General features: G+C 43.3%; 1 protein-coding gene across 1 annotated transcript in view; it reads right to left on the reverse strand.

Moving 5' to 3' along the window:
- The window catches only part of bcas3 (BCAS3 microtubule associated cell migration factor), a 299,931-nt gene that overhangs the window by 247,806 nt on the left and 39,274 nt on the right, over window positions 1-12,851 (reverse strand). The window contains exon 13 of the mRNA XM_070828991.1: window positions 8,512-8,605. Within this exon, the coding sequence (XP_070685092.1) occupies window positions 8,512-8,605 (94 nt within the window). The remainder of the gene's footprint in view (window positions 1-8,511; window positions 8,606-12,851) is intronic.

Raw genomic sequence — 12,851 nt, forward strand, 5'->3', positions numbered from 1 at the left:
TGACCCAACTAGACAGGCTGTAGAAAAAGTTTGTGACAATCCCTCATTTCAAAGCAATACTGTGTGCATGCACAACTACCCAAAGTATTTTAGGCCAATGTTTGGGTATACTGTTGTCATGGATCTTCATGTTCTCTTTCAAAAAGGTTTGGCTAAGCAGCGGGCCTTTTAACTACCTGTCTGACGGCTTGTGCTTCTTGACCTGACTGACTTCTTTAAAGTAATATCCCCTCGTTCCCTGATCTCAACAATTAATCTGGTTGGTATGGCAACCAAACGAAACTGTGACCAAACCTATGAAAGTAAATAAGTTGTGGTAAATAAGTTCCAGAATTTCCCCCCGGGGATCAATAAAGTATTTCTATCCATCTATCTATCTATCTGTCTATCCATCTATCTATCTATCTGTCTATCTATCTATCTATCTATCTATCAGTCTATCTATCTATCTATCTGTCTATCTAAACTAGAACTATCCATTTTTTCCACAAACTTGGCTGTGCTTTGTAGTCATCAATCCATGAACCAGTATGAACGTCTCATCATCTTTTCCACTTCTTGTTACCACTTCTTGAGACACACTACTGTATTTGTGATAAGCTAGGATCAGCTGATAACATCAGCCTGGAGGATGTTGGCTCGTTGGGCTCTGTGGATACTGAGACAGAGTTAACTTGAGATTTAACTCATCAGTGGGCATCTGGGTGTGGTCAGAGGTGAAACTGGCTTCCACCAGAAAGGGCAACATAGCACTGCCTAAAAGCTGGCTGTTATGTTAAACTTTAGATTAGTTTGGGTGTGAAAATAGTCAAGTAACATTTGGGAATATTGGCACAGTGCCTTAGGGAGGTAAAGGTCACATCAGTCACTAAATATGGAATACTCCCACCTTTCGGAGGAGGAGGAGGAGGAGGAGGACACAGGTTGCAAAGGAGGGCAGAAATGAATGGGGGTAGGGGCTGGAGGAAAGGTGAAGGCTGCAAAGAAAAACAGAGAAAACAGAGGAGCAGAGGGGAAAAGGTGCTTCCGGTTCATTTGATGTACAGCGAGCTGAAACCAAGGGTTGAGCTATTCGACGCGCTTCACAGGCAGACCACCTGTGAGCACTTAGATATTAATAGATATGAAAAAAGGTGTGTGTGTGTGTGTGTGTGTGTGTGTGGCAACCCTAGCTGAGAAGCTGCCATTAGTTTGATATTACTATGCTGGAACACCGGCTCTTTTAACAGGGAAAAACTCACTTGGCTTTAAAGCCGTGCCGACACACAAGGGGCAGGCACCATAGCGGTCAAGTTCACAAAGCGTGACTGTTCTCAAGGCAGAGCTCCAGGCTTGTTCTTTCATCACCTTAAGTGGAAAACACACTACTTAAGTCTGTTTTTATGGAGCATTTACATATTTGCACACTTCCTGCTGGAACTGTTTAAAAGAGGAGAGGTTTTTATTTTGTCAAAGGCCAGAAGGCCGTCCACAGGGTACAGCACAGGATGTGCAGGCTGCTTGAGGAGGTGACAACGGTAAGGAAGCATGTTCCTACTTCACCTGTGAGAGTTCAGCCGCCAGAGCCACAACCCCAATTGACTGCCACTAATCCACATTCCCAGTGAATCCTAATGCTTTTACGCTTCTTTCGGTGGTTTTCCTACTTGGGACAAACATGTTCTCACAGAGGCTTAGAGGGAACTTTAACACCAGGGCTCTTTTGATGCCATGTTTAAAAAGCCCCAACACAAATTGCACTCATCCACAATCTCCTGATAAAGAATTTGTGATCAGCACTTAATCCCCTCTCTGAGCAAACAGGCAGACACTGAGGCTGGAGAGGTAAGCTCCTTGCATTTACACGGTTTCTTTTAAACTTCTCAGAGTTCTGTTCACTTCTGTTAACTAATGAAATCCCTTTAAACATTCACAGCCGCTGGTCATAGGTAAGATTTCACAGTGCTCCGATTGTCCATTGATAAAAAGAAAAAAAACTGGAAGGGAGCTGCTTGTGTGAAAAGAGAAGAAGTGAGACCATCTATTTACTTTGAAGCTTCATGAGTAAGTTCGATTTATTGGAATTTAGGTTTTTGCACAATGTCTAAAATTTCTCAATTGCAAAAGATTTCTGAATTATAACAGGAAAAAAAAAATCACTTGTTGCTCTCTGTCATACTAACAATGCCTGGGGCCATCTGGCAAATTAACCCACAATCATGAGTCACAAATCGTAATGTAAACTGCAACGTGGACATGCGTGCAGACTGAGTAGATGGAGGGTTTGCCAGTCATGACAGCCATGCAACTGGTGCTGGTCTGTTCTTCTTTCCGGATCCTAAGAAATATGCAATATAACGGCAGTCTTGTTAAGTCTGTTCATTAGTCTGTTCATCTATTTGCCGAACATTTTGGTCGACAGTAAAATTTGCCATGGCATTCGTTGTGTATCGGGGCCAAAATGTCCCAGACCCCATTGTATTATGACCTCCAGGATTTTCTGCTAGTGCTACAACTAGGTAAAAAAATCTCTGCTTTCATGTAAGAATTGTCCAAATAAAATTTGTTTACATTTACATGCTCCCCAGAAGATGGACCTCTAAGCTTTACTGACCAGCTGGTTAATTCCTCTAGTATCAACTACAGGTATAGTTCAAGGAACAGCAACATCGTCATCATCTTATTTAGTCTATCCAACACCTTTTCTCTGTGGGGTTTAAACGTGTGTCAGCACAAGCCGTTACGTGTTTAATCTGTAGGAAGAAAATGAAATGAAAAAAATACATATATAATACTGCAAATTGATTTGATCGGAAGTCACTTCCCGTTTCTTTCCATGGACACTGCTACCAGCACAAACAAACCAGCTTTCAATTCATGGGCACATTAAGAACAAGGACAATTCACGTCTTCCCGACCAAGCCACCCACCTACACAGACCGTAAAGAAGTTACAAATGACCTGCGTGCTACCGCACTGTGTGGGCTGTGAATGACTCCACACTGCTGAGGTGTCTGGTGTGTCGGTGAGTGTCGGGTATGGGGGCAGCTGCGGTGAGTCTCCCTCAGCCAAACTTTCCAGAGGCCCTGAGTCATGGTCACTGGCCGATCCAATTACTCTTTTTAGTTCTGGCCATGTAGCCACTTCTCACTTTGTTCCCACATGAAATCTTGTATTATTGTTTTCCTGATGGCTCATCTCTACTGGGTTACGCTGACCTACTGTCAGCAACAGTCTGGTACACAGAAATAACAGACCATAACATGCCGTAACTGACCAATCAGAATCAAGTATTCAACCAAGCGGTGTACAAAATCATGTTAAGAGTATTACTGACTTCTCCGTGGAAACTGTAAAACAAAGCCCCGGCTTTGACAGTGTCTTTAACAAAGACTGTCACCAAAAACAAAGACATCATGATCACAGTTTAAAAACATTCCCAACCATAAAATTCAGATGGAAGTGGAAATACTGAGAAAGACTGAGAGCCCTGCAGAGTAGCTGCTGTAAATCACATCAGAGCCAGCTGTGAGTGCTAATTACTATCTTGGTGTGAAGACACAACTCAATCCATGCTAAACGTGTGGCTATAAATGTGTGGCCAAGTGAGGCTGCTTGTGTGTGGGAATTCCCCTCGTGTTCAACATGTGCGTGTGGGTCCAAGGTTTTTCGGCGACGGCCTGGTTTCCTTCACACATCAGTAAGATGGAGAGACAGAGTTATTACACCATGGAGAGCTGCCTTCACGGCACAGCTGCCTCAATGGTCAGGCTCAACGGGCCAGGCTATTCATTAGACCGGCCTGTTACTAAACCAGGGATATGGTTTATGGGACAGTTTCGTGTGGAGAGAGATTCAGTTTTGATTCATCTGCCATTAATCCTGGCTTTGATGGGGTATTCAAAACGTCCATATTCAGAACATTTGGGCCCAAACCAAGTTCTGATTCTTTGGTCGCCTGCTGAGTTCTATGAGACTGACAAAAGGTAATGACAGTGAGCACCAGGATGGATGGATACTGTACCTGCATACAGGTTAAATACAACTTCTGTGACCGACGCATGGTCAGAGCAAAGGCAGCAAGGCAGGTGACTAATTCAGTTTTACTACTATTTACTACTCACTTCTATGCATGGGAAACATCCATGCCCATATCCAAGTGCGCTATGTGTTCAAGAGAAGCTGTCCAGGCCCAGAACTTTTTGAGTAACCGCTGCTGTACCTGTCCACAGTGGTGGAAACTAGTAACGGTATGATTCTACTCTGTGCTTAGGTATATTTGTGAGCTATTTGTGTTGCTGTTGCATTAAGTATGTCCACAATAAAATATCTGAGATGAGATTTCACTTTAGGAGAGAAATCTTGTACTCTTTCCTTTCACATTTATCTGAGAGCTATAGTTACGTATAGTTATAGTTACCTCCACACATGCGTCTCTTTATGTAAATACGACAGCAATTTAACACGTCATTTAGAAAAGTCAATCTTACAATGCTGGCCCTAGAAACATTCCACTAAACATTGAACATGGTGTAACTCTGAATTAAATGCTGTCAGAGTGACAAGAAGGCTGCAGCAGCACAAGGCAATAGAAAAATGTAATCAACCTGTACGTGTAGTAATTTCTTCATATCAGTATCAGTGCAAAATGTCTTTAAAACTCTGAATGAGCCTATTTTATGTTGAAATTGGTTATTATGTATTCCAAACAATGGTGGTCTAAGGTGTGTCTGATTATTGTCTGTGAAAAATACTTTCTCAATGAATGTGTTAATCATTCAGCCTACATGGGACAATGCCTGTTACAATTTCCTGAAGCCCAATGTGAAGTCATCAAAATGTCTTATTTGGAAAAGTCAGGGGGAAAGGTGCCCTCCATCTCCGCTGGACAGTAGGCACATGATGCAAATTATACCATTGTAGTCAACAGTATAAATAAAAGCTGCAATTAGCTCCACCCTGATTAAAATGCACTCGAAACAAGCTCTTCTCCATTATGAATATTTGAAGTTTTGATACTTCAGAGTAGTTTTCTGATGATATTTATGTAATTTAAAGTCAAGTGCAGAAAAGCAGAAGTAAAACTTTTAAAGAATATGTTTACATGGTGGTGTTGCCAGTTTTACTATGTTAAGGCCCTGAACACCTCTTTCACCGCTGCATGTGAAGCACTTGATCCTCAACAGACTGTAGAAAAAGAGGTTTCAGAGAATAATGAGCAGAAGGAGGGGGGGGCGGTGACTTGCATGGTTGCTGGATCAATCACTCCATCTAGTGCCAGCCACAGTCAAAAGTAATACACAAGTTGTCGGACAATATCTCTGCCATCAAAACACGAGTGTATTTTGACCTTGGCATTGTACCTAATAATCAAGTCAAGGATCGTTAAGGACGAGTGAAGAGGACGAGACGTGAAAGAAAACAAGCACACACACATTGCAGCTGTTAAAGAGAGCTCTTTGCCACTGCACTTCATCTGCGTCCCTCTAATTACACCACTAGGAATAGATCCACAGATCCACCGAAGCGCCGCAAAGCGCCAGCCGCCACACCAAGAACTGGCGGCCACCGGTCCGCCCTCTGTAGAGCCTCCAACACACACAAGCCACTGGGGTTTCTTACATAACTCTTCCCAGCCAAAAACCTCTGGGCTTTCCAGGCCCTGTTTGAGTCATATCATTGTTTCCTGCTAGGTCTATCTTTCTTGTTGCTGCCATGTTGAGCTTGACCACTGTGAAGGGAGCCTCAGAAGGGCCAGGAAGGTAGTTCAGTAAAAGCCACTTCCCCCAACTCCTTGGAAAGAGTTCACTTAGAGCTAGACCAATGAACTCGTCAATAGGGATTTGGGCTCTGATCAAATCACGAGGCCTCTAATTATGGGACGCTCCACAGCAGGCTGCTCAGAAATGAAAATGAATAAAAGAATAAACAATGATGAAAGGAGTCCTGCAACGAAAGCAGTGGAAAAGAGAAGTTTCTATGCTTGTGTGAAGATTCATCCTAATCTCATTACATGGCCTAACAGCAATGAAAAAAGGGGAAATCTGTGTTATTTGGCTTCGCTTCTGGCACTGGTTTCAGCTGTAATTTAAATATTCATTAGCCCTTTAGATTTGGCTCGCAGTAAATGAGTCAGAAAGATTAAACGTGTTTGGAATTTGGCGGTGCCCTGTGGAAAAGGTCACGGGGGATTCTGACAGCTTGCTGACTCAGCGTTTACCACTACACTGAAACTAATTGCCACGTGTACGGTCTTAGGCCGTGTTGAGGGTGCACTTCTGTAGAAACCCAAGTTAAAGGAAAAAAGGTTGAAAAAGACCTGAATGTCACTGGTGACACCAGCAATCACTGACTTTTATGTTGAAATAAAGCCGACCAAAGACACCTGGCATGGCAAAGTGACTTTTACTGGAGTAGCCACCTGAGAAGTGTAACAACAATATGCGTTTTAGTCTCCAACAGAAAGCTTGTTAGATGTTCAATCCTGCTGGCATTGTTTCCGTTTTAATCTTTCATACAACTCTTGTTGGATACTTTGGCAACATCTGGACATTGGTTATCAAATCTGCATTACTTCATATCACTAAAAGGGGCCGTGCACCATGCTTACATAAAGCCACGTGGAAGTGAGCCAAGATGTTCGGTCTACAACAAATCAACGTCAAATCTACAGCTGTCATTATCACCTAAACTATGTTTCTAGCACTTTGAAGAAACACTGCTTTACTTCATCTCGTGTAGATCTGGTGTCTGCTTTCTACTGAGAGGGTTACGACTGATCACAAATATGCCTCTGTCATTGGTTACTATTATTGCTAACTGACCTGGGTTGTGCTTTACATGTGACTTTTGGTGAGGAGAAGGTGGGAATAAGTGGGGTCCAGACAACCATGACTTGTCTGTTTTTGTCTGCAATATCATCCTGTTGCTGCTCACACAGAGCTACTGAGTTTAGCCATGAGTCTAGGTAAGTGAAGGATTCTTGGGGCTTGGAGGTCATGGGGTGAGAGCCATCTCTCAGCAGCTCCTTTATTAACTGCACATGCACACACAACACACACAGCATTAAACACATGAACACACACGCTTACACACATACACGCAGCAGGAGTAACATACACCACACACATGCTGACACATCGCACACACAGATTGGACGAGGTAGCCTGTTCACACTTACAAAGCATCTACTGTCCTTCGCTTTTTGGGGTGGAGGTCAGCAATGCTAAGAAAGTGGAAAGCAGATGCCAGAGTAAAATAATGTGGTGAGTAGGGACGGTTTGTACATCGAAGTTGATTTCAGCACACTGATTGATCGGCTCAGTTAAAGTGAATATTTGACATTTTTCCAGCTATCTCAAGGACCCGGTTGTCACTTGAGTGGCAGCATGTCTATAAACATTTAACAGACACTCCTGTGGAAATGGACGACAGTAGAAAACCTGCAAACCATTCGATTCCTAGCTCCTACCTTTGGGTATTATATATATTATATGGGACATGAAACTACCAAAGACACAACAAGAGCCAATATGTGTAGGAACTAAGAAACAAGTAGCGCGAGGGTCAATGCATACAACTGTAGTCACTCTTTTACAACAAGCTGCTATAGCCACTGCCATTCCAAGTGGAACAGAAAGTCTCTCTGGCTGTCATGCAGGCTACAGGACATGTTGCCACCTGTCACAACCTTACATTGGTGGCCAGGCAGCTGAAAAAATGATTTTCAATTGTTCTGTTTTGAAAACCAGTGATCCTCGATCTGTGTCGTGGTGAATACCACATGGTGAGGTGAACACGTCAGGGCCTCCAGTACCTTTGTTTCAGTGAAGATGACAAGTGACATGATGGACCCCATGCATGTGATGCAGATACCATTTGTCAGACTTGTTGTCTGCCCCTCGCACATTTCAAATTAAAGTACTTCTGTTTGTTTCATTTCTTGATTTTTAAATGACCACCAATTTGTCAGACTTATTTAAAACTCTTTAAAGAAATTTGTACAAAATAAGCCTGTACTGCATCATGTTTGGCTTATTCTCCATCTTGCTTTATGGAAACACCTGCCAGGTTCCTACAAAGTCAGATCAAACTGAACAGAGAAGAAATGAAGGGAAGCAATGGCATGTTTAGAAATGCGCCCATATCTTTTCATTCAACTTCAAGTAATGAACGAATACGTTACGCTGCATGACGACGAGACTTAATTAGTTAATTAGGTTAGATTATCCAACAACACATTTTTAGACAAGAATCTTTCCAGACACCAGATTAACACATCGCTCGGCCTGCAGGTGTTGCTTGTGTGTTGAGGCTGGTGTGAAGGCAGCTCAGACTAAACACATGTTCACTGTGAGGTGTGTGTAGGTGAGATGGCTGGGAGACGAGATGAGGCGGCCAAACAGTCGCCACGCTACACTTGAATGGAACTGCGATCTCTCTGCTTTCTATGTCTTCCGATCTTGCATAAACTTCTGTAGCTCACTCCTCCAAAAAAAAGTGTGTGCGTGTGTGTCTGTGAGTGTGTCTTACCACTGGGGTTGAATTGCATGCAGGATATGGGTTTGTCATGAGCTGGGAAGTGAGCCACCACTCCCTCTCCGTCCGAGTCCTCACTCACCAAGACCTGGAGTACACACACACACACATAGGAACACAGACACAAACACACACACAAAGAAACTCAAAATCATTTTCTAACAATGAGAACATTGAACCCAGAGCGGGACTTTCCCCTGCTCAAGGATTTCTCTTCACGTTTTGGTTTGGTCTGATATCATCGCCACACTCAGCAGTGTTCTTTGACATCACTCCTTAGTGAAATAGCTTGAAGTTAAACTTCTTTCTGAATGTGCCATTGCCCTCTTGTGGATAAAAGATAATTAGCATATTACCTGGTAGACATGAGACAAAGCCCGTTCTCTTTATGCCGCATCAAAGACACGATGAATGATGTAAATATGAGCTATATTTTCATTAGTGCTGGTGCTTCAGTGCGACGCTGCACTGAGACCAGTGTGGATGGGGTACGTCCAACAACAGAGACAAGAATATGAACAAATTTACTTTGGAAATAATGTGGCTTTTCACATGTGGCTTTGACAATACCCCATGACAGCGGGTTTTCCCGTAAACAGGCAGAAACTGGCGTCAAACATAGCTTTGGCTTGCTACTTCTGAAACTTGCCTAAGAAAATGAAATTATAAAGTCACTTTGCACAACTAGAGGCTGCTCCTAAATCTCTGTATGAAGTCTGTTGTCAGGACCAGGACGAAACTAACAAAAGGCTGAGCCGAGACCAGGAGCTGGCAGAACAGCCCTTTAGTCACGAAGAGAGATTAGAAATAAGCCCAGACATGAGGCCACTTTGTTCATGGGCATGTGTGTGTGTGTGTGAGAGAGAGAGAGGACATATACAGGGTTAAACTTGGCCAGTGTTGCATTAACGATGTCAGGAAAGCTGGCTGAGCATGTTAAATAGGAACTAGTCTAAACTAGAAACAGCCTCTAAAAACTAAGGGCTTCATCTCAGACTACAAGCAAGAAAATAAGCAGGAAAAAAGAAAAAAAAAAACGGGGAGAACAGAAAGAAAGAAAGAGGCTGGTGACATGAAGCAGATCACTTTTATTACAGTGCAGGCAGACAATGTTGTTCTGTGAGGGAATCCTGCTGGAGCCCTTTGAAACAAGAGTGTCCTCCAGAGAACCCGGCCTATTACACAGGGGAGAGTGTGTGTGCATGTGTGTTACGAGGCTGCTGGTCCAAATAAGGAATTTCAAAGCCTGGAGAGACAGGAATATCCTGGACTGACACAGGAACTCACCTCTATCATATTCCTGCCTTTTCCCATTTTTCCAAAAATCACACTCCACCCCACCCTCCCCCTGCTGCCTCCACTGTGCATTTCTCTCCACTCCTAGCGCTCCCCTCCCCGGCTGCCTGGCCCAGCCAGTGTTTATGGCCAGTGTACGGTTACAGTGTGTCGGCTGGTGACAGAGTGCAGGCCTGCTTCTGAAGGCTTAGGTCCAGCTTATAAGACAACACACTGGCTACAGAGCGCCTACACTCACTGTGTAAGGGAGAAGGGGGAAGCAGTGAGTGTGTGTGTGTGGTGACTACATCACTGACAAACTGTACTATGTATGCTCACACGCCTCATTAAAAATGTGACAGCTACTGCAGTGTGATTAATCATGGTCTGGAGTGGCTGAGGAGAATTAAGGGGATAAAAGCTTTTAGCATTTCTTTGGACATTAAGGGGAGATACTGTTGAAGGTAACTGGCATGACTCAAACCACAACTGGGGCTAGAACCACACAGCGGTATGTATACTTCCTCTGTCCAGGTATATGTATCTGGGTGGGACCGTGTAGAATAATGTGGTTAAGGACAGTATACCAACTCACCTTAGTTTCATGGGTTCATCATAAACTGGCTTAGTCTGACGGAGAGAGGGGTCTCTCTCACATTCATCACAAACATGTAGACAACGCAAACAGATGTATATTAATGATATAAGCCATATTCTTAGCGTTATTTCATTCTTAGTTCTTTGCATTTTGATGGCAGCTGGTCTTTTAATCACAGCCACAGCAACATTTTTATTTATTGCTACATAACTCCATAAATTATGTAAGGGTTTATGTCAAGCATCTAATCAAACATTTACACAGGCCTCTCTGTCTGGATGAAAATAGTCTTATAATGGGGCTGTGTCATCGCATATTGGTCATAATACAGCATATTTTGTGTGTGTGGCGTTTCATATTTTAACACCACTGTAACACATTGAATTGTTTTTGTAGAGTATGAATAGCAGCAACAAGAAGGCATGAATGAAGCGCTAACGTTGCTGCCTCCTCCTCTATGAAGCAGAAAGGGAAGGATTTTGGTGCTGTGGAAGTCATTTGGTTTACAAAAGATCCAACAGAGCCCAATAATATGTGAGCTGTGTAACCGAGCAGGAACATCCACAGAGGGCCAAAACAAAGCAGAAGTACCCTGTTCAGCTGGGAGGAGGAGGAGGGAATTATTGTGCGAGGAGGGCGCAGCAGATAACTTAAAGACCAAACAATCAAACTGTCAGACTACACGGTGCTGCCTAGGACAACCCAGTTGTTGGCCAATCGTAGTTGAGTCACAGAAAAGCAGATGTTAGAGTGAATGAAAGTGGTCACATTTCGTTGGCCTTAGGGCACGACGCCATTCCAAACAGCTAACCTTAGATATAACATCTCCAAGCATCTCTTTTTTTTCTTTTTTCCAAAGACAGCAGTCCTGTTGAAAGTAAGCCAGCAGCTGCATTACCCCCCACAGACAATATCTGTGGGGTTTTAGGCAATTTCATCCCCACCCCTACCAACAACATCAAACCATACATACATGGCTGGAAACCTACGTCTTACTCACGTCCCGAATCCCCCATAAAAAATGGCTAAATTGAATGTTAAGACCTTATTTGACACACGGTGCACTCGCCCCCAGCCTTGAGCTTCATGTGAGGTTACAGACCAACAACTGACTGTTTACTCTCCTAGCAGGCCTGCTAAAACAGACATGGCTGCGGCTAAAAGCTTGGCTGTTAAAATATGCAGCAAATCTTAGTCACACCTTTCAGCGAGTTGTGCAGAGTGAGGTGAATGGGCCCAAATGTGTCCAAGCCACAGAAAAAAAGGCAACCTTTGAGATTTTCCTGTTTCCCACCGAGCCGCAGAGGCCAAAGTTATGTTTACCTGGGTAACACACGACAAGACCAGAGAGGCCAAAAGCCAAGAACAAATTGGTGCCAATTTAATCTTTGCTGTGTGCATATGCATTATGTATTAGAAAGAGCTCACTTAGGGGGAAATGAGAGCATCTATTGGTCTAGCCAGTGAAGCTGTCACTCTGTTAAACAGTGATGGTCACCTGGTAACCGTTGCTTGTTAACCACCATGGAGGGTCCAAAAGGGGGGAACACTGCGTGAGCTCAGACCGGTTTCAGCCTAAGGGTTTGCTGGGATGCAGGGAGGGAGGCTGTCATGTTTCCAGGAAGCTAACACATAACCTCTAACCTTACACATCAGCACAGGGAAGATACTGTAACTCTGCTTCGTGAAAACATTAACAAATCTGTAAAGGTCCATCCATTTGAATGGTACTAGCACTAACTCACAACCGTCCTAATATACAGATGGGTGACAACTGAAAGGAACAACCAACCATAAAGAGTCGTTTCACCACGAGCCTTCAGGACCGCTTCACTGCTCCTGGTCAGCTGTGCGGAGCTTTCTCCCAAACATATCCCTTCATTAAGTGCAAACGAGGGAATATCGTCCATTTCTTGACCATCTCTAAGACTAACTTGGCAAAACCTGAAACTTTGACCCTCGAACCCCTCAAAGTTTGACTCATGTCCTGTGTGACGCTGAGCAGACCTCATTAACACCTCACGTGGAGTGCTGTAACTTATCAACCTACCGGCTTAAATCTAGTTGACATTTATTTTCTTTGGTCAAATATTCGACTGGTACATGTGCATATATTTGCAATTAATGGCAGGTGCCATTTGCTGCAGTTGCCGTTTCCAGCAAATGAAAGCAGATGTTTAAAAGCCTTTCAGACTTAAGAACAAAAATCAAGGTCATGATCTCAATAAAAAGAATTTCATCTCTAAGCTCCGACAATCAGGAGTAAAAGAGTTGAGACAAATTTACACTAACACAACTAACACGTTATTAAATCTGACAGGAAGTGTGTTTACATGGATATGTCGGCCATTTCCATTGTGTTCTGTAAATTATTTCATTTCTATTTGACCCACACAAGTCTGAACTGCTTAGATTTACTGTGCCAAGTATGGAGAAAAAAACAATTTCATCTTATATGATC

This window comes from Pempheris klunzingeri, chromosome 4 (genome assembly GCF_042242105.1).
Source record: "Pempheris klunzingeri isolate RE-2024b chromosome 4, fPemKlu1.hap1, whole genome shotgun sequence".
Taxonomy (NCBI): Eukaryota; Metazoa; Chordata; class Actinopteri; order Acropomatiformes; family Pempheridae; genus Pempheris; species Pempheris klunzingeri.